The 25,589-nt window shown below is 41.6% G+C and overlaps 1 protein-coding gene across 1 annotated transcript in view; it reads left to right on the forward strand.

Moving 5' to 3' along the window:
• The first annotated feature begins 710 nt into the window (after window positions 1-710).
• SP3 (Sp3 transcription factor) overlaps window positions 711-25,589 on the forward strand; it is a 36,410-nt gene continuing 11,531 nt past the window's right edge. Inside the window, exons 1-4 of the mRNA XM_054043737.1 lie at window positions 711-4,684; window positions 4,981-5,105; window positions 5,280-5,387; window positions 16,628-17,990. Of these exons, the coding sequence (XP_053899712.1) occupies window positions 4,678-4,684; window positions 4,981-5,105; window positions 5,280-5,387; window positions 16,628-17,990 (1,603 nt within the window). The 5' untranslated portion in view covers window positions 711-4,677. The remainder of the gene's footprint in view (window positions 4,685-4,980; window positions 5,106-5,279; window positions 5,388-16,627; window positions 17,991-25,589) is intronic.

Here is a 25,589-nt window from a genome sequence, read left to right on the forward strand (position 1 = left end):
AGCACTGTGGTAGTGGGGAAAGAAAGTCTAGAAAAGTAGGTTTAAGTTAGGTAAAATAAAAAGTAGCTTACACATAAGTTTGACGAGTACTAAATCAAGCAGTTAAATAGAAAAACTGCTTGAACAAATATATACTTTTCATAATGAGTTGGACAAGTAACTTGCCTGGAATCAATAGTCCCATCAGCAAAATGGCAGCAAAGAGTCTGCCATTAATAACACTAATAACAGCTGACCAGGATTTAGTTTGCAGACTTTTTTTTGTTTGTCAAAAAAATGGACCTAATACTGTTTCCTGTGGCAAGCCCCTAGCCACCTCTGTGCTGATCTTTCATTTGTACAGCATCTTGCACAATGAGCGCTCAATCAGGATTGGAGTCTCTGGGAACTATATGCATATTAAATTACAGTCTGTAGCCACTTTCTGACCAGTGTTATGAAGCCAGTTTTTATCTAATGGACTCCAATCCTTACTCTATTAGATAAACATAGTAAATAATGTATACTGTGTCACTCACTTGCTGTAATCCCTGCCTCAAAGGAAGTTAGACTTCTGGGTTAGGGAAGATACTAGAAATGTTAATTGGAAAAACTATGAGGAATAACTTGGTTACCTAAAGAAAGCTGATGTGGATTCAGAAGGTGATCATTCCTATCTTCAAGTGCAAAAGAATTCCTTGACCAAGTGACACAGTCTATCAGCAGAAGATATGGTCATAATTTATTTAGGATTTAAACAAACATTTTGATACAAACAACTAATTTACAATGTGTTAACCAAATACTAAGTTTGGCCCCCTGTTCCTGCAATTGGATCTACAGTATGTGGGTGGACCCTAACTTCAGAGGTTTACCTGCATGGATTTGATTGCAGGGCCAGAACCTTAGATATCAGAAAAAGACATCAGCATTGGGATCATGAATGAAAGAGTATACAATAAACTGATAATACAAAACTGGAGGTAGGAACAGTCAATATAAAGGAAGGATTAAATTACTTGAGTAAACTAGCAACATATGCAGAATTCAATATCAACAAATACAGTAAGTACACCTCTACCTCGATATAACGCTGTCCTCGGGAGCCAAAAAATCTTACCGCGTTATAGGTGAAACCGTGTTATGTCGAACTTGCTTTGATCCACCGGAGTGCGCAGCCCCGCCCCCCCGGAGTACTGCTTTACCACGTTATATCCGAATTCGTGTTATATTGGGTCGCGTTATATCGTGGTAGAGGTGTGTAAGCTAAGGACAGGTAAAACAAAACAAGAATATTCTAAACAGCAGAAATTATTCAAGTACTATGTAACAAGTCATAACTGGATTATGTAAATTAGAGGTGATCTGTAAAGGGAGAAAAGTTGGACTTGTTCTCTTTTTTTGCTGCCTTTGATATATAGCAGTGGTTCTCAACCTTTCCAGACTACTGTACCCCTTTCAGGAGTCTGATTTGTCTTGCATACGCCTAAGTTTCATCTCACTTAAAAACTACTTGCTTACAAAATCAGACATAAAAATACAAAAGTGTCACAGCACACTATTTTTGAAAAATTGTTTACTTTTTTACCACATAATTATAAATCATTTGGAATTTAAATATTGTACTTACATTTCAGTGTATAGCATATAGAGCAGTAAAAAAGAGTCACTGTATGAAATTTTAATTTGTTCTGACTTGGCTAATGCTTTTTACATAGCCTGTTATAAAACTAGGCAAATATCTAGATGAGTTGATGTACCGCCTGGAAGACCTCTGAGTACCCCCAGGGGTACGTGTACCTCTGGTTGAGAACCACTGATATATAGAATACCTAAATAGGTATGGCACTTTTCCTCCCTTGGCTTCTGTCTTAAATTAGAAATTCAGGTCCTGTTCTAGGCTAGAAGAGTGTACACTGTCTACACTACAAAAAATATTTATAGTTTGACAGAGGATGTGAGCAACAAGTGCTGACAAACTGTATCTGAACACTGTCTGTAAGTATAGACATGCAAACTGCTCAACTCCAAGTCTCATATGTCAGCATTAGTGTGAATTTTCCTCCCAATTTCAACTCTCATTTCCAAGAATGTTGTGTTCATAAGCTATAAAAATTATATACTCCAAATCATATTAACCAGCTAACTATATATTGGATATATTGTTTAGTTTCCCGGCAACAGATTCAAGGATGAAATCCCAACAGAAAAAGCAAAACGAAAATAGAAATTCCAAAATGGAAAAAAAAAATTCTGCACTTAAGAAAAATGAATTGTGAAAAATGGCTTTGGGAGTTTAACCGCTTATTGGTAAAACACTTAGGATAAAACTACAGAAGGAATTTTCAGCACGATAACTAAGTGAGGACAGTTAAGACTGGACATATTTCTGGAAATGTACATTGACAGGGAAGGTGGAGATGGGGAAAAATCAGAGAAAATATCCTGATCTCAGTTTCTCTCAATAAGTTTCCTGTGTTCGGAGTAGAAACTACTGTAGAGGCTAAGCCACCCAATAGGAAAGATGGCTAAGATCTGCAAGAAAATGATGTTGGGCCCATTTAAAAAAAAAAAGACATAGGATATGTCTACACTGCTGGAGCCCAAACAACTACACTGCAATTTTCTAGCCCTGCAGCCCGAGCCAGTTGACACTGGCCAGCCATGGGTGTTTTACTGCAGCGTAAATATACTCCATGTCTCAAGATTCTGACCAGGTTTCTGGACTTGCTATTAGCCTCCTTTTTTCAGGAATTCTCTCTGTATGACCCAGGACCTTTAGAAACTAAATGCACAGATTCTAGGTCACTACAGTGTATCTTCAGGGTAATTCTCTGTGGTTTACATTATGTCAAAGCCTAGAACCAGAGAACAGTTTTGGGCCTCCTGGTGTATACCACTGTTTTGTCAGCCTTCTAGTCTGGTGAGTTCCCTCTAGGATGAATTTAGGTGTGGTAGGGAGATGATGCATTGAGGTGTCCACCTTCCATATCAAATACCTATTATTCCTGACATGTAATCAAGAGCTAAGCATTATTAATAATACATATGCCAGCATATCCTTATATAGTGCTTTACAGAGTAAAACCCATTCCTTGAGTTTATAATCTATGGTTTCTTTAAAAAAACAACAACAAAAAAAACCTGTTATGTTGCATTGCAGTTGACATATCAGGAATGATACATAAACAGTCTCAGGAGTTCCTCTTAGGTAAGCACTGTTGACAAAGGATTCAGGCTTGAAAAAGCAGAACATAACCCAGGGCTTCTATATGCACTTGCTTAATTTAGTGGCTTCAAAGAGAACATTAAACATTTTATCATGTGTAACATAACTTTCCACACAGATATTAAATCTTATTCAGAAGACATTGTTTTTAATGAGTTGTATTTAACAGAAGCAACAGCTCAGCAAGCCTCAAGTATCGCAGATGGACCTTTTTGGACTTAGATCTGACGTGTCAACCAGAGGTGGATTTGTCAGAAGAGTCACAATTTGCAGTAGCAAACTACGGATTTAAGGTATGCCTAGTGTGACTAACTTTGCTGTGAAATCTATCTTGGCTTTGAGTTAAAACATGAAATTCAGTTGCTTTATAGAATCAGTAATCATTTGGGAGCATATCTTTACGTTTTTAAGGGAAGCATGAGCAAGTGAAGCATTTATAACACACGTGAGTTTCCCACCATCATGGAGTTTGAATGCTACAAAGAGGAACTGTACACACAGGGCTTGTCTGCTTGGGCCCAGCCATTTTAAAGCGTGTGCTACTGCTACGTTAGGAATCTGTACCTTACTACTAAATGAATCCGCTCCCGTGGTAACAAAGCCCCTGCTGCATTTCAACTGCACTAACTACTGTGTGGGTTTTTTTTTTTGTAAGGCGCTGCCTGCCGCCGCCTCATGGGAGCGGCTGTCACAAGCTGTGAGTGACAACGCGAACGAGGGAGATTTCAAACCCTGCTGCGGGAGCGGAAACATCTCCCCTGAAACACTCACGCCCCAGGCCCGCAGGGAAGGCAGCCGGTTGTAACCAGTGCCCCGCACCGAGCGCGCAGCCTTAGTGCAGGCAGCAGCAGCTGGAGCTGCCTGCCCGGAGCGCGGGCTCCCGGGGTGTGAGGCCGCCAGAAGCCCCCGCCCCGAGGGAGCACGGGGCAGGCTTGGGGATCGCTGCCCGCAGGCTATCCCAGAAAAATTCCCCTGAGCGGCCTTGGGCGCCGAGCGCTCCCGGGGGCCCGAGCAGGCTGAGGGCCCAGCCGCCGAGAGCTCGCCGAGGAGCCCGCTCATTGTTTCTCACACAAACCCAGGCAAACAGGAAGCCACCTCGGCATGCCCCCCTCCCTTAGCAGAAGAGCGACAGGCGGGGCGGCCAGTGAGAGTGGCGGTGCTGGCGCAGCGCAGCCAATGGGAGCCTGCGAGAGCGGGTAGGCGGGAGTTCCGGACTGGCAGGCGGGCGGGCGGTGGTGGTGTCGGCCGGGCCCCCTCTCCCGCTGCAAGCCCCACCTTTCGGCTTTCCCGCACCGTCAATCAAAATAGGAAAAAAAACCCGGAGTGGGCTCGGGCCGCCGCCGCCGCCGCTTCAGCCCGTGAGCACAATAAGCATGTCCCCGGCGGCAGCCGCCTAGCCCCAGCCGGCGGGGCCTGTGTGCGAGCCAGCCAGCCTGCCTCCCGCCCAGCCAGCCGCTCGCACTCACACCATGACCGGTACGTACGCACAGAGCGAGCCGCCAGCGGGGCTCCCTGCCGCTCCTGGTCCGGCCCTGCGCTCCCCTCCGGCCCTGGCGCGTCTGCGTGTGAGCGAGGCGAGAGCGACACTGAGAGCAGCAGGAGGAGCAGGGGGAGGAGGGAGAAGAGGGGCAGGGGCAGCAGCGCGGGGAGGAGGAGGAGGAGGAGGAGGGCTCCGTGCGGGAGGGCGGGGGGAGCGCTGGGGTTAGGGGGGAAGGGAGGGGGTGATCTCTCCCGTCAGTGACTCTCCCCTCCCCCTCCCCGCTCGCCCGCAGCTCCCGAGAAGCCCGTGAAACAAGAGGAAATGGCTGCCTTAGACGTGGACAGCAGCAGCCACAGCGACTATCTCCAACACGGCAACGGCGCTGCCTCGGCCTCCGCCGGGGCGGCCGCCCCCCAGGTAAGCGCAGGCCCGGCCGGGCCCCCTCCCTTCCCCCCGGGTGACACGTTGGGAGCGAGCGCGGGAGCCGGTGCCGCCGCTTCCTGTGTGCGAGTCTGAGGACGGGAGCCCGAGCCGCTGCCCCGCACTAACCGCCACCCACTTTCTCTCTCTGAACCCGCCCACTGTGGGTAGGACACTCAGCCGTCACCGCTCGCTCTGTTGGCGGCCACCTGCAGCAAGATCGGCCCGCCGTCGCCGGAGGAGGATGAGGCCGCCGCCGCCGCTCACTCTGCCGGAGCGGTAAGTGCCCGCCCCGCCGCGCTCGCACGGCCTGCCGGGGGGAGAGACCGCGCAGCCAGCCCGCCCGCCTGGGGGGAGGGACGGGATACACGGCACTGCCCGCCCGGGGGAGGGACGATGGCAGGGCCGACCTGCCAAGCGAGGGGTCCCCAGGCTCCCTTGCCTCTCCCGGAGGAGCTGGACTCCCTGGGGGAGGCGGGCGGGTAACTACCCCGCCTCGTCTCTGAAAGCGGCGCGTTCTCCTACTTTAAACGGGGGGAGGCGGGAAATCCAAACCCCCACCCCTGAGACCAGCACAATCCCGCCCTCTCCTCCCCACAAAACAGAGAGGAATCTCCCCTACACCTGATCACAGCCAACTCCTTCTCGAGCTGTCAGCCTGGAACCCCTCGGCGAACAATACCACAAAATGAAAGCTGGCTGAAAGGGAGGATGCAGTTTCAGACTAAAATGGCTGTGTAGAAATGATCAGAGCACTGGAAACTAGCTGCCTATAGGAACACGTCTCCTAGGTGCAGTTATTTTGCACTCTGAATTATAGACCAAGTTTCTACCCTTATCTCTCTGGTACTGCTTGTTCTGAAAAGAGTCTTGATGACCTTGGAACCCCTAATAATGAGCTGGATCAAGTTGTAGACTAGAAAGGCATCCCTGTAACACCTTCTGCTGTTTAACCATCTAAATAGCAAAATGCTAGTGGAGACTTTTTATAGTTTTTTTTTTTTTTTTTTTTTAGTTTTTTTTTAAATTGGTCAAATCAAATTAGTGAATTGAGTGTCTTTTGATTATTAAGTTTTCTGATTTTTTTATGTATAGTAAGAAATATCTGCTTCAGAAGTTGTACATTCTAAATTGACATATGACATCTATTACCATAGGTAAGGAGAGTTACTCAGGACCGGCATTGATGTAACATAAATGTTAGTGTGTTAAAGTACATCTTTCTAGTCATTAGGGAATAATACACACTAGATGAGTAAATGGGTTTGCTAGGCTTTTAAAAGACTTGGTTCCAATACATTAATGCTATCAAGATTTTATTAAATTATCTAAACATTAAATAGTTAATGTTAATAGTACCAAAGTTTGGTGTTTTCATGTATACATTTCAAAAGCCAGTAAACATTATTTCCATTTTACACAAGGAGAAACTGAGTCACAGAAGGTCCCCAAGGTCACACAAGTAGGTCTCCTACAGGTCCACAAGTAGGTCAGTGGCTGAACTAGGAATAGATCACAGTTCTCCCAGTCCTTTGGCCTGTTCACTACTGCGTGCTTGTCTCCATCTTAATAGACTCTTAACTATAAATTAGTTTGCAGCATGATCTATTATACAGGACTTGGTTTTTAAAGGTTTTTAGGTATGCATCCGAAGAAGTGGGCTGTAGTCCACGAAAGCTTATGCTCTAATAAATTTGTTAGTCTCTAAGGTGCCACAAGTACTCCTGTTCTTCTTTTTGCGGATACAGACTAACACGGCTGTTACTCTGAAACCTTAGGTTGCTAAGTATCCTTAAAAATCTGATTGGTAGTTTCAAAAGTACACAGTGCTTTGCAACAGAACTGCCATAAAGATACATATTGGAAATATGATGGTGCTAATACAGCTCTTCTCCATGTGAATACTTTAACAAGTCTGTCACTACTTTACCTCTTTGGAGAGGGGACATTTTGGGAGGTGGGGTGGTATTTGTACAGTGCTTAGCACAAACAAACCTGATTCCTCATTGGGACCTTAGGTGTACTTTGACAGTGTAGCTAGTACCAATAACCTTTAATTATCAATATTCATTTTTAAGCCTTTAGCTATTTCCCTTTTTGTGTGCATTTTTTAATTTTTGTTTTTCTAGTAGATAGCTTTCCTGGGCAAGATCCACCAATTTAGGAGAGACTAAAGCCTTGATGTGAAACAAAAATGTGCACATTTGCAGTATTTTCCAAGTTTGCAGACAGACCGTCCCATCATTTGGTACCAAAGTTTTCAATTTAGGAGAGATGGGGAAAGGAGCTGAGTTAGATTTCTACTTCCTTTTGGATAACCGAATAGTAGCAGAGGCAATAGTTACTGCTTTTTCTTAATGTGCATCTGGCCAGGAGGTTGTGATCGTTACATAAGTTTTGCTACTGGCATTTATGCTGCCTTCACCTCTAGATTGGACTTCTGCAATGGGTTCTGTAGGGGGCTACACCATAAATCCATTCAAAAGCTGAATCAAATGTAGAATAAGGCAGCTCACTTGTTAAGTGAAATATTTCACCATGTGCATATCACACCAGCGCTTTGTGATCTACCTGTTGGTTTCTGGATTGGGTTTATGTTGTTTGGTTTCTGACATAGAAAGTCCTGAATAGATCCATCCCTGTCATCCACTTCCAGCTTCCGGCAAACAGAAGCTAGGGACACATCCCTGCCCATCCTGGCTAGTAGCCTTGATGGACCTATCCTTTATGAATGTGTACCTACTTCTGTTTTGAACCCTGTTACAATTTTGGCCTTCACAACATCCCCGTCAAAGAATCCCACAGGTTGACTGTGTTAGATCAGGAGTCTCAACCTTTTTCTTTCTGAGCCTCCCCAACATGCTATAAAAACTCGACAGCCTAGCAGTGCCACAACAACTGTTTTTCTGCATATAAAAGCCAGGGCTGGCGTTAGGGGGTAGCAAGGAGGGCAGTTGCCCAGGGTCCCATGCCACAGGAAGCATTGAAAACCTAAGTTGCTCGGGCTTTGGCTTCAGCACTAGGTGGTGGACTCGAGGTCCTGGGCTGCAGTCCCATGCAGTGAGGCTTCAGCTTTCTTCCTGAGCCCTAGGGAGTCTACTGCTTGGCGGACCCACTGAAACTTAACTTGCAGCCCTCCACAGGCCCCTGGTTTAGAATCATTGCGTTAGATAGTAGTGAAAAGAAAGGAAGCCAGGAAAGTATAGAGGACTGGGCAAATGGCATTTGGCCAGTACATTGAATCTCTATAGTTGGACCAATATTAGTTGATAAAGAGTCTAAACTTGGCAAATATTGGTCAGTTGTTTGTATGTTCATTCAATCCTAAGGTACGCTTCAAAAAAGTATCAGTAGAAAGTTGACAGTGGTAAAACAGTATGAACTATATTGAATGTAGTCTGTCAAATTGCAGGGAAACATGCCTTTTAGTGGGGTCTAGCGGCATGGGCTAGTATGTTGAGTTCTTGAGCTAGTTGCTGTTGGGTAAACTTTTCAAGTCCTGGTTATTTTTAGGCATTTCTGTTACTCATCAAACATATCAATGCGTCTTAAATTAACTCTCCTCACGCCAGTAAGGTAGAGGAGCATTAACATTCCCATTTTACAGATGGGGAATCTGAGGCATAGAGATTTTCCCTCTTTGGCCTTGTCTACACTAGGAAAATCAATTAGTGGTATGCTTTCCCCCATGAAATGAGTGTGTCCGCGCTACCCACTATGATTGTCATAAGGTTTGTCCCTGTGTCTGAATTAGAGCTGCCTTACACTGATTTCCAGTGGGGAGGCTGTCACTTTTGTATACCTCAAATGACAAACAGGTTTGCCAACTTAAAATCCTCCCTGCCGTACCCCTTCCTTCCAGCTGCTACGTCCTGTAAAATGTGCTGTTGGCCCCCTGCCCAACAAATGCCTCCTGGGCATGTCTGGAGGAGGATTTTTAGAAAGGCGTGGGTAATATGGGGAAGTAAGGCAATATGATAGGAGGCACTCAGGATAGGAGTGAGTACTCAGCTGGTGGAAATAAGAATGCTGGCTGACTGAGAAATTTGTCGGTTCTGACAATGGTCAAATGGTGGGAGCTGTGAGAATTGACTGCCCCATTTGTGGTTGTGAATTGCATCTTCTGCACTGATTCAAGCTATACTAGTTCTTCCTTCTACAAACTTTCAAGGTAAGTTACATTGATGGTTCCCAGCAATGCTTTTCCATGTATTAAAGGGTGAAAAGTTGGTATAACTTCTGTAGTGTAGACAAGGCCTCTGTTTTACGTTCCTTTGACAAAGTAGGGTGACATTGTCTTCCTGAAAACAGTAGACTTACTAGTTTAAGGTTACTATGGTATAGGTTGATCCACAGAACTAGCCATCAATGCTTCATGACAACTGAAAACCTAGATGCGTTAAATTCTAATTGAAATGACTTGTTTAAAATCATGTTAGAATGAATTTGGGGAAGAGGACTGGTGGTAGAGAAAATCAAGATAGTAATTGAAATGAGAAGATTTTAAGGTTCTGTATTTTGCAACCTAACAAGAAATATATGCTTTATACCATTGGAAAGGTGAAAGTTGCTCTTTTACAATTCTATAAATCACTTCTCTCCCAGATGGTGTACAAGAAATCAGATCTTAAAATGCTCATTGGTTTCTTGTTCTGGTAGTGTTTTCTTGGTACTTGATCAGAACTAAGTATAGCAGTCCTGGAGCTTCACAAGTGTAACTTTCATTCCCTTTCTTTTAAAGATGACCTGTCAAAGACTAAGTCTTGTTGCTTCTTTTGATTTTTAAGATGTTTAAAGAAGGTTTGAAAGATTGTTGGGGTTTTAAAAGATTTTCTGTTTTGTTTTTTATTAAATATATAAACATCAAGAGCATAAAACACTCGCAGTATTGAAGCACTAGTCGGGAGGTACGAGTTGTGTATGTGAGTTCGTCATACCTGAAATGAAGAGTTAACACTATTGAATCTTTTTAACAAAAGATTAATTCAAAAGGATTCTTCTATCAACCTTACTCTGTCTACCGTAGGGGTTAGGTTGACATAACTATGTCACACAGGAGATGAAATTTTTCACAGCCCTGAGTAACATAGCTAGGTAAGTTTTAGGTGGAGACCAGGCTTTAGCTTAAATGGACTTCAGTGTCTAGTGTTTTTAAAAAATAAAAATTAATAAGCCTCCTAGCCTGCCCTATATCTCAAAGAAACAAAAAAGGGCACAAATCTGCCTTTTTTATCTCTACAGGTGACCTTTAAAGGAAATTGTCCACTTGAATTACATATTCTTAAACATAGTGTATAAAATTGGAATTTCCTTCTTAAAAAAAAAAAAAAAAATTCAAACAATTCAAGATGGAATTTTTCCTTTTAAAATCTTAAACTTGATACACTGCTCACTTGTTTTAGTGCACTTTATAGGGAAAAATGAGCATTAGGATGAGTTAAGTGACCTTTCTTGGTCATTTATATAAGTTTTTAAACATTTAGGGTATTTTGATTCATTTCCTCTCCCTCATTTTTCTGCCCAGGCAGTTACAACACTGTGGGGAGCAGGGCCAGTGGGGGCAAAAGTGGCTGTGTGAAGAAGCTACGCCCCAAGACTGGCGGGGGGGGGGCTGGAGCAGAGAAAGGATCCCCCATCCAAGGAGAGACTCCATAGCTTTAATGAGGAATGCTCCTCTGGGCAGCCCACGTAAGGGAGTGGATGGGAGATATATAGGGTAGGAAGAGGAGATTACCACCAAGGATCTCAGAGCAGTTAAGGGGATAAGGGTGAAACACGTCAACCTCTCCACCACACAGAACTGCCCAAGACAGTTGGGCGAGTCTAGAATCAGCATATGATGCCCGTTTTCCCTCCTCCCACTGGAAACTGAAGCAACCTTGGAATTAGGAGGGAAAACAGTGTTGGTTACTGGCCCTGAGTGCTCTGCTTCTGCTGCCACCGCTTCGCTGAGATCTGCTAGTGGCCCCACTGTGCTAAACCTCCCACCCCGTCAAAGGGCCACTGATAGTGTAGTGCAGTAGTTCTCAAACTTCATTGCTTTGTGACTGCCTTCTGACAACAAAAATTACTACGTGACCCCACGGGGGGAACAAAGACGGAGCCCTACCACCCCAGATGAGCGGGGAGGACAAAACTGAAGCCCAAAGGCTTCTGCCCTGGGTGGGGGACATGTAACCTTAGCCCTGGGTGGTGGGGTTTGGGCTTCAGCCCTGGGTGGTGGGGCTTGGGCTTCAGTCTTGCTGGGGCCCAGGACCAACACCAGCCTTAGTGATCCCATTAAAATGGTATTGTGACCCACTTTGGGGTCCCAAACCACAGTTTGAGAACCCCTGGTGTAGTGGGACTGCTTCTGGACAGAGCTACCAGCAGAGTGCTCAGGGCCATGCTTGCTACCTAGCCCCACTGCCTTTCTTGAAGTGCATGCATGTGTGCACCCCTGTTGTTGTAGCTTTCATATGAGAGGGAGGGTGTTATTCCATCAACCCTTCCCCCACAATTGTGCTAGGTTACCTCTTGGGGATAGAGGGTCCACCTCTAAACTTGTGCACCCCCCTCCCCCCCCCCACACACACACCATTTGACTTACGGTTGCTGCGGCCTCTCTTTTAAAAAAACAAAAATACAAAATTAGTTATCCTGACCATCATTCTTAGAAGGGACTTCAGTTATGAGAACCTCACCTTGGTGGAGAGCACCTTTCTGTAACAAGCTTGTTGCAATTCCCAGTAGATAAAATAAGTAACCAAAAGACTGAGCAAGCAGGAGTCATAACATGTCTCCCTCCTGCAGCACATGAAACATTGATAACCCCCAAAGGACACTGACCTTTTCAGGTGGGTTTACCGTTTAGTGCTTCCTCCTCTGTCACATTGTCCCTGGCTGCTGCTTTTGCTCCGTCTCATTTCTGTGCTCCATTTCACTTCCTGGTGCTCAACTTAAAGACTTTTGCCAACTTCCTGTTAACTTCCCTCATGTCCTGTTCCCTTCTCGGGCGAAGTGGGTTCTGCCACAGACCCTGCCCTTTCCTCAGACCCTTGTCCCTCCCTCTCTCAACTGACATGGAATCTTTGGATGCTGGCATTCTGCACCTTCCCTTCTGAAAGGGCAACCCCCAAAGCATTCTGCTGGCTGAGTAGCCGTTGATAGAGAAAGGACCACCACTCTCTGAACCCTGTTCAATATGGCTCAGATGTTGTTAAGAGCTTGAAGGCAAACAGTGTGTTATTTAGGTTTGAACCTTTGAGCTCAATAGTAGTCTGTCTAAATTAAACATTGCTTCTTTTAGGTCAGTGGTAGGATTTATAATTATTAACATAACTTAGCCCCTGCCCAGCTTGGGAGCACAATAGGAGCTGTTACCGCTAGAAGAGATGGCAAGGTACAGTTCCAAGAACTGTTGTACCAACTTTGTGGTTTGTAAGAAAAGGGCAAAACAGTAAAGTTTATTGTGATAGGAATAGCAGAAGGCCAGTCAAGGCTGGGGAAAGCTGTCAAACATCCATCTCCACCATGGAAGCTCAGTCTGCTGTTCTGATATTAGCAAATTGGGATAGTAGCCAGCAGCTCCTTTTTCTGCCCCTCCCTGCTCATGGTTCACATTGTAGTCGGTGATAGAGCCAGCTGCAGGAGCAACACACTTGGCTAGCAGATGTTTCCAGGAAGCATCTGCTAGCCAACCACACACCATATATGGCAGGGTTGCTCCAAAGCCCCCTGCCTGGAGATACTCATTGCGACCAGTAGACCTTATTAGTGGGGGGCGGGGGTGTTGAGAGCCAAAACACTTGGAGAGGGAAGTGGGAAAGGATTCCAGGGGACTGCAGAAATTTGAGGAGCTTCTTGTACAAGGCGGGTGTGTGCTCCCAGCATAAGGAGAAGGACAAAAGCCACTGGACATGGTGAGGGGAAAAGATAGGTGCTTGGGGCATGGCACTCCTGTATTGCATAGGAGGTGGGTCTGGTTTGAATTAGTGCTGGAGGAGAGGTTTTTGTGTATAGGTACACTATTGGTTACTAAGCTAATCCCTGTTTGTAGCCTTGGCAAGTATAGTAGAACCTCAGAGTTATGAACACCAGAATTATGAACTGACTGATCAACCACATACCTCATTTGGAACCGGAAGTATGCAGTCAGGCAGTAGCAGAGACAACAACAAAAGCAAATACAGTACAATACTGTGTTAAACATAAATTGCTAAAAATAAGGGGGAAGTTTAAAAAAAAAAAAGATTTGACAGGGTAAAGAAACTATTTCTGTTTGTTTCACTTAAATTAAGATGGTTAAAAGTAGCATTTTTCTTCAGCATAGTAAGGTTTCAAAGCTGTATTAAGTCAGCGTTCAGTTTAAGCTTTTGAAAGAACAACCATATAGTTTTGTTCAGAGTTAGAAGTTATGAACATCCTCCGTTCCCGAGCTGTTTGAAACTCTGAGGTTCTACTGTAATGCTGTTCCGTATGCAACTTTCTTGTTGACTTGTTTAGGCTGTTGAGTTAGGGTTTGCTGCAGCCTCAGTCTTTTGTTGTTTGTTGTTTGCCTTGCTTTTCCAACAGATAATAAAAGTAAATAATAGAATGATTATTTTTTAATTAATGCAGAACAGGAGACGACTATGATTCTCTTGCCACAGAGATTTACCCACAATTTTTTTCAGTTTTTCTTATATTGTTTACTGCACCTTTGGCTGGAATAGATAGTGTCTCTACATCTCGATAGTCGTCTGTTTTTAGAATAATCGTCTATATATTTTTCACAGCATTTCAGCAACCAAGGATTCTCTTAAAATGATAATACAAAATTATGGGGCCAACTAGATAGTGGAGGAGAGCTGCGTGTGATATGACTGTTAGGGGAGGGTGGTGCATTGCATTGCTTGGCAGAAATTCTTCTAGTCTCTTAAGTTGTGATGTTGAAAGACAGGAGGAGGTTAAAACTTGTCCTTTCGTCAGAAAGGATTGTATCTAATGCAGGAAAAACTGTAAAAGGTTAAAGGTGGGTGGGGGGAGTCTGATTATTGGATCTGCCTTTTTTTTTCCTCCCTGCTCCCTAAAGCCTTAAAATCATAAAGAGGGTTTGCTTCTGGGAATAGTAGATATGCTTTTTCGTGGAAACTTCCAAGTAGTTCCTAGTATTTCTACTAAGGACAAAAGTACAAGTTCGATTTTTATGTAAAATATTCTCTAAAATTGACATTGCAAGGCAGTTTAGGTCAAAAATGTAGGTTTCATTATTGGGTAGGAGGCTTACAAAATCGAATAAAACAATTTCTACTAGGGCTGTCAATTAATAGCGATTAACTCAAAACAAATTAACTCGATTAAAAAAATCTCGATTAATCGTAGTTTTAATCGCATTGTTAATAGAATACCAAATTAAATTTATAATATTTTGGATGTTTTTCTACATTTTCAAATATGTTGATCGCCATTACAACGCAATACAAAATGTACAGTGCTCACTTTATATTATTTTTATCACAAATCTTTGCACTGTAAAAATAAAAGAAATAGCATTTTTCAATTCACCTCATACAAGTACTGTAGTACGGTCTCTTTATTGTGAAAGTGCAACTTACAAATATAGAAATTTTTTTGTTACATAACTGCACTCAAAAATAAAACAATGTAAAACTTTAGAGCCTACAAGTCCACTCAGTACTATTTCTTGTTCAGCCAATTGCTAAGACAAACAAGTATTTTTGTTATTTACAGGAGATAATGCTGCCCTCTTCTTATTAACAGTGTCACCTGAAAGTGAGAACAGGCGTTCACGTGGCACTTTTGTAGCTGGCATTGCAAGGTATTTACATGTCAGATATGCTAAACATTCGTACGCCCCTTCATGCTTCAGCCACCGTTCCACAGGACATGCTTCCATGCTAATGATACTCATTTAAAAAAAAAAAATGTGTTGATTAAATTTGTGACTGAACTCCTTGGGGAGAATTGTATGTCTCCTGCTCCATGGTTTTACCCTCATTCTGCCATATATTTCATATTCTGGTAGTCTTGGGTGATGACCCAGCATATCTTGTTCAATTTAAGAACACTTTAATTGCAGATTTGACAAAACCCGAAGAAGGTACCATATGAGATGTCTAAATAGCTACAGCACTCAACCCAAGGTTTAAGAATCTGAAGTGCTTTACAAAATCTGAGAGGAATGAAATGTAGAACATGCGGTCAGAAGTTTTAAAAGAGCAACACTCCAATTCAGAAACTGTAGAACTTGAACCACCAAAAAAGAAAATCAACCTTCTGTTGGTGGCATCTGACTGAGATGATGAAAATGAACATGTCAGTCCGCACTGCTTTGGATGTTATCAAGCAGAATCCATCATCAGCATGGACGCATGTCCTCTGGAAACATGGTCGAAACATGAAGTGGCATACAAATGTTTAGCATATCTGGCACGTAAATTCCTTGCAATGCTAGCTATAACAGTGCCATGCAAACACCTGTTCTCACTTTCAGGTGACGTAAATAAGAAGTAGGCAGCATTATTGCTGGTAAATTTATTTAAATTTAATTTGTCTTGGCGATTGGCTGAACAAGAAGTAGGCTCTGAAGTTTTACATTGTTTTATTTTTGAGTGCAGTTTCGGAAAAAAAAATTCTACATTTGTAACTTGAACTTTCATGATAGAGACTGCATTATAGTACTTGTATGAGGTGGATTGAAAAATACTATTTCTTTTGTTTATATTTTATAGTGCAAATATTTGTAATAAAAAATATAAGGTGAGCACTGTATACTTTGATTTCAATTACACAATACAATGTATTTGAAAATGTAGAAAACATCAAAATATTTAAATAAGTGGTGTTCTATTATTGTTTAACAGTGCAATTAATTTTTTTAATCATTTGACAGCCCTGTTTTCTATTAAAAAAAAATTTTACGTGAAAAAATGAGCATTGCCCTGCAGTGCTTGTATCCAAACAGTGTTGTTGCTGCTGGTATGGGAATCAGAAAGTGAAACTGACTAAAGGAGATTAGAATAGTTTCATTATTCTAGATGAGCAAGCTGGAAAACATCAACAGCATAAATAATGAAAAGTAAACTAGCATTTAAGTAATTACGTTAATCTACTGTAGTGGTAATAGCACAGGTAAGGAGGAATTTGAGTATATGATTTTTAAACTGATAAGATGTTTTAACTATCAGGAATTCAAATGAATACACACACATGTAAGCATTATGAATGTTAACCTGAATTCTTAATATTGCATTTTGAAAAAGCTCTATTATTTTGTTTCTAATGATAAAGTAATTTATGTAGTCTTTTCATTTGTAGGACTTGACTTTGGGATATATTTAGGCACTCGCTGACTTACAATGGTGTATATCTTGAAGTTCTGAATCAGCTACTGCTGTTCATGTGGGTTATGTTGCATGTATGTCAGTAGCATACCAGCCTCTGGTACAATATAGTATTGAATGTAATGCATGCTTGTTTTAGCATATATGATCTGTATATCGTATTTCAATGTTTTTCCTTTTTTTGTTTTTGCTCAGACAGGGGATTTGTCTTCTGTACAATTAGCAGGAACTCCAAATAGATGGGAGGTTTTGTCTGCAGCTCCTACCACTATAAAGGATGAAGCTGGTAATATAGTACAGATTCCAGGTGCTGCCACAGTAACTTCAAGTGGACAGTATGTCCTTCCCATTCAGAGTTTGCAAAATCAACAAATATTTTCTGTAGCACCAGGATCAGATTCATCAAATGGTACAGTGTCTAACGTACAATATCAAGTAATACCCCAGATCCAGACGGCCGATGGTCAGCAGGTTCAGCTTGGCTTTGCAACCTCTTCTGATAATGGTGGTATAAATCAAGAAACTGGTCAAATTCAGATCATTCCTGGCTCTAATCAAACCATAATTGCCTCTGGAACACCTTCAGCAAATATTCAGAATCTCTTATCACAGACTGGTCAAGTTCAGGTTCAGGGAGTTGCAATTGGTGGTTCTTCCTTTCCTGGCCAAGCACAAGTAGTTGCTAATGTCCCTCTTGGACTACCAGGAAATATTACTTTTGTACCCATCAATAGTGTTGATCTAGATTCTCTGGGACTCAACAGTGGTTCTCAAACCATGACTGCAGGCATTAATGCAGATGGACATTTGATAAATACTGGACAGGCCATGGATAGTTCAGACACTTCTGAAAGGACTGGTGAACAAGTTTCTCCTGAAATTACAGAAACTACCACTGATAATGACTTATTTGTGCCAACATCATCTTCATCACAACTGCCTGTTACCATAGACAGTACAAGTATATTGGAACAAAATGCAAACAGCTTGACCACAAATAGTGGGCAAGTACATAGTTCTGACCTTCAGGGAAATTACATCCAGACATCAGTCTCTGATGACACACAGGCTCAGAATATTCAGGTCTCCACAGCACAGCCTATTGTACAACACATACAACTTCAGGAGTCTCAGCAACCAACCAGTCAAGCCCAAATTGTACAAGGTATTGCGCAACAGACAATCCATGGTGTGCAAGCAAGTCAAGGTATATCGCAACAGGCTCTACAAAATCTTCAGCTGCAGCTCAATCCTGGAACTTTTTTAATTCAGGCACAAACAGTGACCCCTTCTGGGCAGATCACTTGGCAGACATTTCAGGTGCAAGGTGTCCAAAACTTGCAAAACTTGCAGATTCAGAATGCACCTGGTCAACAAATAACTCTAACACCTGTGCAGACTCTTACTCTTGGTCAAGTTGCAGCAGGTGGGGCCTTGACTTCAACTCCAGTTAGTCTGAGTACTGCTCAATTGCCAAATCTGCAGACAGTTACAGTAAACTCTATAGATTCTGCTGGTATTCAGCTGCACCCAGGAGAAAATGCTGACAGTCCTGCAGGTATTTATCTTACTCTAACTCTTTGTGAAAAATGGCTTTTTTTTTTTTTTTTTCTGTATGTAGTTTGTTGAACAGTGATAATCATAACTACATTGTTTTGCTGAGGATGCATACAAAATACAGTTAGCTGATCAAGCTATACTAGTACTTTGAACAACTGATTCGCAAGAAACTATTGTTGCAGAACCTAGTCAAATATACTCTCTAAAATGTAAGTTACTGTGAATTTTCAACTATTCAAATTTAAAGTAGTCAACATTAGCACCTTCTAAAATGGTGTCTCTATGCTTCTAAGTTTTCTGAAGCAGAGGACCTCTCTTCTAAATTGCTGGGAATCTGACCATCAGATTTACAGGGCAGCCGTGCCGTTACCTTATCTCCCTCCTAGCAGGTATAGTCTATCGTGTTTTATAGGAAAAATCCAAATGCTTCTGAGGATACCACTCCTACTTCTCTGAAAACGTTCATGGACCCCAATGTGTCATGTATCAGAGGTTGAGAGCCTCTGCCATTATTGATCTACCATTTTGTTAATCTTGTTTCCTACCAATTTAATTTGAACAAAACTATGGTTACAGAACTTGTATAAGTAGAAGTGAAACAAATGCACAAACATCTAAATGGTAGCTATGTTTAAGAATGAGTGACTTTACTTTCCAGTACAGCTTGTTTGCACAATGTTTATTATACATACCGCTTATAAGTTTATTATAACTTACCGCTTTGTAAGTTATAAACAGCTAACGGCTTGTAAGATGATCCTTGTAGATATCAAAAGTTAGAATGTTTGACATTTATCTCCATAGGTAAGATAAGAATTGTAATTATTTCAGAAAAATGTCTTTCCAACAATGAATTAAAAATCCAAACTTGAAGACCATTTACTCTTAGCCTATGTGATTTAAGATAATCATGTTAAGTAAGGCTCTGATTCAGCATGGTACTTAAGCACACATGTTAACTTTAAGTGCATGAGTACGTCCAATTAAATCAGTTGGACTTCTCATGGGCTTAAAGATAAATGTGTGCTTAAGTTCTATGCTGAATCAGGGCCCAAGTGTCAAAGACTTGGTAGTTTGGGGCTTGAATGGTTATTACTATTGTGTATCCAGCAATTTTGCTTTCCATTCAGAATCCAAAATTTCATTCTAAAATAATAAACCATAATGCTTTCTTCTAATTCTTGTCCTTGTGAAGATGGCCTCAAATTCATGTGCTGTTGCACCATTGTTATTAAGGAAAATTGTCTAGACCAACAATAGCCGAGTAAAATATAGCCTCCATCCATGATCTTATATTACATAGAAATATAAATTTCTAACAGGGATCAGAACTGCTTTATTTCTGTAAAGTTTTACATTTGGTACAGGATCATGTAGACTCTGCTGATGCTTCTGGAATAGTACTAGAAACATGATCCTGGGTGAGAGAGAAGAGATGAGAAGGGAAAGCATACAGAAACTAAAAGAGAAAAATATGCACACAAGGAGTGAAAAATGAAGACTGTCATGTTATAGTGCCAGTATCAGTTAGTTTAGTCCCTTGCTTTCTGGGCCATTTCAGGAGGGGAATGGCTTGCATCACAAAGTTTGAATGCTGTCTGAATGGCTACAGGGATAACCCATCAAGCCTTCCCTGACAGTATTTCTGCTATGGCCAGGGAAGGGAGATAAGTAAAGGGGGCAATGTGGACAAAGTTCACAGAAATAATGGATTACGGGAGAAGGAAATTGTATTTAAACTGGTGGATCAGCAAAATTTGATTATAATTGAGACTGAGTGGAGATAATAGTTGAGGTTTTCGCTGTCTTTCTGATAATGGTAAATGGGCTAGTAGTTTTTTTCCAAAGTCCCTTCCCTACACTTTTTGGGAACTTAATCTGTCCCTCCTGCACATATCACACCACTCCTTTCCCCCAAAATCACAAATAAAAAAATTTAAATCCATTTTATTTGGTGCATGTCTCCACAGAAACTTTCAACATAGAGTTTCTTCAAACCAGTAGAATCAGATTGAATATTCACCTCCAATATTTCAGATTTACCGCACAGATCTGATATTGTGTATTAAAATGGCTAAATTCTGTCTCCATTCACCACAGCCTTCTACTGCTGTAATATAGTGTTCCATTCCTCCCTTTTTATTTATAACTCTTTGTAGCTTTTGCAATATCATAGATTTCCTCTATTTTAGAGGATATGCATAAAAAATAGGTATGGGGAATAATCACTAGGATTGGAGAAGAAATTATGCTTATCAGGCCTAAAAAAGGGAGAAAAAAAGAAAAAAAGCTTAGTTTTTTTTTAATGAAAGGGGAAGAGATGAGGAACGAATAATAGAACAAGAGAAGGTAAATCAATAAGATACATGTGACAGGTTATTTTATTTTGGGCAGTAGGAAGGATCCCTCTTCACTACATATGAGGAGGATTGCAAAATTTTAAGGTGAGGTGAGGGGAAATGTTTTCTTTGCATTTCTTTATTTTACTAGACAAACTGAAGCACTAAAGCTCCTCCTTTCCCAGAAGGCATAATTAGGTTGTATTCCGCTTATACTCTTTAAAGTTTTCCCTTTGGGGTTGATAGCCCTAGGAAAAATAAAAGCTGCTTATGCTTTGTCTCAGGCCGGAACTGATTGGTATGTGTGAAGTTTGAATAAAATCATGTGAGCTGTCACGCAGTTGTGAAGTATGTAGGTCAATTAGAACTTGGTCCTTCAACCTTGATTTACTGTTAAGAGGTGCTCTTCTCTACCTTGGTTTCAAGGTAATCTGAAGAGGACATCTTTACTGCTGAGAGAGATTTAGTCAGCATGAGACAAAAATGCCTCATGAGTAAACAAAGTGGTGAATCAAAAGGAAAAACAGTCAGGTACTGCAAAATAAGTTAAGTCTAGTGAGAAAGGGACCATTTGTCACTTTACTTGAAAAATAGGTTGCTACTGCTTTTAGTTCAAACAGTGTGTACAATACCTTGCATATATGCAGAACCTTCCATTATACGGAATCAATTCTGAAGGAAAGTCTTCATCTTAATTTAGTTAACATTCTGTTTTGGGATGTTTACAAGAGCTCATGTTACCCCCTTCCATGCTTATTATTGTCCGGAGTGGGGAAAAGCAATTAGTAGACAGTCAGGTCTGAAGCTATCTAGATCTGAGGAGTGCAGAACAAAGTACAGCAAATTTCCAAAATGTCAAATACTGTCAAAAAGGTAGTTTGCTCACCTAGGTTCTGGGTTCAGATCCTGATGCTCTTACTAGAAGTTAACCATAAGGAAAGATCTCTAGCAGCTTTCTCCTTTTACCTGCACTTATCCAGGAGCGCCGCCAGCTTTTCTGCCGCCCTAGGTGGCGGAAGGTCCCGCCCTGAAATGCCACCCCCCGCAGAGGCGGCGGAAGGTCCCACCGCCAAAATACCACTGCGGTCGCTGCCCTAGGCAACCGCCTAGGTCGTCTAATGGGTTGTGCCGACCCTGCACTTATCAATGACGTATTGCATGCCTGCTGTAAAAACAAGAGGCTAGGTGCACATGACTCGTATTTGAAGGCTACATTACTGCTTAGCTGTCCCCCAAAAATATTCAGTTTCAGTTACATAATATAATTTCTCCTTATCCAAACGTAGACTTTAGTTGTTGCATTGCTTTTGGAGACACTTAAAACTTAAACTTAAAAAAAAAAAAAAAAAAGACAATGTACGTTAGCTCCTCTGAAGACATTTCTCTAGATAATTGATAAGTTGCATAGAATCTAATTTTAAAGGCTTCTCAAATTAGTTTGTTAATTATTGAATCCCACTTAAGGGTGGTTACTCCCCATAACAAATATAACTTGATTAGTTCTGATCAGGGTTTCTTCATTAGAAGCTGGATTTAGTTTTATGATGGTACAGTACTTTTGGTTCCCAAAAGTAATGTGTAGAAAACTGATAAAGCAGTTGGAATAGTAGTGGCTCTAGCCAAGGGAATGTGCACATCTGGGTTGATATTGCACATCTGTCAGGTTCAGCTTATATTTAAAAAAAAAAACAACAGAAGTGAAGGTCTATAAACATTTTGCTGACTATATCCAAATATAATTCCAGCTATAATTCCAAAGTAAATTATATAATGTAAAGCTTGTTTAATTTAAGATCTCTTGAGGAAGGAGTTCTGAGTCCCAGTCCTTTTTTTCTCCTGACAGTGTCTTCCTGTAGAGCTATATAAACAGCTGCTCAGAGAATTAGGTACCTGCTGCCAGTGAAGCTCATCATCATTCATACCTGATAATCAACTCATGCTGGTTATTAGAGAGCAGGAGAGGTGGTCTGTTCATGAAGGAGATTTAATCCATACATGCCAGAGCCTTAGGTCCTTATCACACTGACATAAATGTAGCATAATGTAGTAATTTTAAATTTGGCCTTAAAAGGGCCAAATAGTTTTCTGGGTAAATACTTGCCCAAGTGACAAACTTTAATATCTTGCCAGGTATCTTTCACCTCCAAGAGAACTACACCACATTAATATAAAACTTTTCTGGCATCTTTCTTGCGTAAACTGGCTGAAACAAATAAGAGGTTGAGGGCTAACATATGAAATGTGGTTTTCAAAAAACTAAACATTTTAACATCTTGGTAATGACCAAAGAACAGAATACTACACACATTTGTAGCCCTCAGGTTAATTCTCAGAAAACTTTAGTATTTCTGGTGAAATACTGTGAACCATTGTTTATAAAGGAACTGTCCGTATGAATTTTTGAACTTGACTCATTTCACATCAGCAGTTTTCTTCTCCCATGTTATTTAGAAAAAATTTGTGTATGGGCCTCAGATCAGAAACGCCAAACATGCTTAGGCCTTTCTGTTTATGCTCCTGCTTGCTGCCTAATAAGTTTTACTTTCAGCTTTGCTGCTTCTATTACTAAGAGCCACCTTGACAAGTTAGAGCTTGTTCCAGGGGCCTCTGGTTGTCTTGGGTAACTTCCCCACATCAGAGATACTTAAAACAGCGATGTGAAGCTTGATCCTCACCTTTACCACTCACTTATTCCTTGGTGCAAGCCTCCAGGTTGGATGTTCGTTTTGTAGGGCAGTTGTATACTACTTTTCAAGCAGGCCTCCATTCACTCACATCCTAGCACAGGTAGCACTGTTTGATGGTCACCAAGACAATCACTTGAGGATGAGAGAGTGGCTTACTGGTTCTTTGAGGTGTGTTGTCCATACAGATTCTATGACCTGTCCTCCATCTCTGCTGATCAGAGCCCTTCTCGTATGGAATTTTTATGGGGAACAAACTGAGTGAGAGTTGTGGCCATCCCAGTTTTTATGCCTTCAGTTTTGGGGCATGAGTGTGCATACATGGCATAGATAGGGCTCAGTGGACACCGCTATTAAAAAAAAAAAATCTGATCTCACATGCGCACCAAGAGTGGAATCTGCATGGATAACCTATCTCGAAGAACCATAATTACTATATGGTAAGTATTCTTTGCCACATAATATGTATTGTGATACTGACTTAAGCTCTATTAAGACTATTTTTAAATGACTGACTGACTGAAGCAATACATGTGGTCCTTTAAAACAGGTATTCCGTGGCACACTTTGCAAGAATGGTTTTAACTGCATTTTTGCTGATCTTGGTGATTGATACAGTACTTTAATACTCATTACTTTAATTGTGAAATGAAAGACTGCCTACCAAGACCTGAGTTTAGCATTTTGGGTTTCTATTCTCCATGCAACAACTGATGATTTTAATAAATTAAGGCTTGATTTAAAGCCAGTTAAAGAGAGTGGTATACTTTCCATTGAGTTCAGTGGGCATTGGATCAGGCCCCGAAGTATTGCAGGAGTGATATACCCTAAAATTCCTTCCATTGGTTTAGGATTTAATGTTGTAGGAGAAATACATAACCTTGAACAGAGGTCTTGGCAGGAAAATCATAAAGAGTTCCTGTTCTGAAGAGTTTAGTCTGAGACACAGAAGACTACTGCTATTGGGAGACTTGGAGGAGAAAGTTAGTTTAGATTAGCACAAACAAAAATCTCACCCAAGAAATCTGACTTTTGCCTAATATGATTCAGCAGAGTTTCTTCCCATCCAGAAGTATAAGTAAGGAAAGCTATGACGTTGAGAGGAGCTGTATTGCACATAGAGATGTGGAGGACATTGCTGCATTGCAGAAAAAGAGAGAGACTGAATCACAGAGACCTGACATCCTATAAGAGGACAAGGTGGTGCCTTTTGTCTTGCTTATTTAAAAAGTTCTCAGGCTTTCAAAGGGACCCAACTATATAGAATGAGTTAATGGGAAATGCAAGTTGAATGTCTGCACTCTTAAGACCTCTCTATGACTTAACTGTGATATTCATGAGGAAGTTGACTTAGGTATACCAGAGGGCCATTGCAGAATCTATATGGTGTCTGTTAGAACCATAATTCTACCTCTCTGATGGGAGACATGTAAAGCTTAACTGAGTAGGTAGACTGGATGATTTTGGTGTCCAGGGGAAGAGGCTGCATTTGGGTTAATATTTGCAATTATACAGCTCATCAGATCCAGTGATGCTTCCTGAAAGTGTTTGTGGATGGATGGATTACATCAACGGTGTGGGGGCATCCCCCCCTTCCCTACAGTAATGGGGAGATCACCTGAAGTAAGGACTAAAATGACCAGATTAATTCTTAAGTAGTTTAATAATAATTCTGCATAAATAGAAGTACTCAAGCAGAAACCATGAAGTAGACAGATTCTTCCTCTCAGTACCTTCTGGGGTTTAAGATCGTGTCTGTGACACTACTGGGGAAAAGCAGCAGATCCACCACTCTGGTCACAGTAATTTCAGGTAAATGCCACAGGCACACTTACATATGGGGACTGTGCCAATTTTGATAGCCTTTGACTCTCTCCAGCCTATCACTTCATTAACTCAGAAGGCATGAAGCCATAGGAAGAAAATGAAGGGAGGAGAGAGAAAGTGAAAAAACTGTGGGCCAGTAGAGCCAAGTCTCTCCCTTGCTGGGCTCGGGAGCCTTAGAGCCCCAGGATACCGTTAAAGGTGTTGCACAATCTGTAAAAGTGGTAGGAACAAACTTTTAAAATAAATCAGTGGATGTTTTACCTGAAGAAAGTCTCTGCATAGTTTGTCTGGAAAGAGGCAGGAATGGAGGACGCCCCTGCCACAGTGTCCCAGATATTGACAGGATTGGAAGTAGCAACTGTCTCATTAGTGGACTAGAAGATAAAGAGTTTGATAAGAATTCAAATGTTTAACAACTCTTCATAGACTTCTACAGACCGATTATCATTGCTAACCTTTCAGCTGTGCTAAAAGTCCTGATCTTGATGGTTGTATTAAACGGTCTAATGTAGCTGCATTCTGGAAAGTAGATTGCTGATTTGCTCATCTTAACAGTGAGGAGGCTGGTTTGAGGAGCTAGCTTGTACTCATGCTTTTATAAAAGCCTTGGTTCTGAGACAAACTACTTTTAGGCAGAATTGCCAAGAAATTAATAAGTGAGCAGAATTTCATTAATATATTTTTCTGTACCGCTGGACAGGTTCACCAGACTTTGAAAACCACAGATATCTTTGCAATAGTATCAGT

This window comes from Malaclemys terrapin, chromosome 11, assembly GCF_027887155.1.
Source record: "Malaclemys terrapin pileata isolate rMalTer1 chromosome 11, rMalTer1.hap1, whole genome shotgun sequence".
Taxonomy (NCBI): domain Eukaryota; kingdom Metazoa; phylum Chordata; order Testudines; family Emydidae; genus Malaclemys; species Malaclemys terrapin.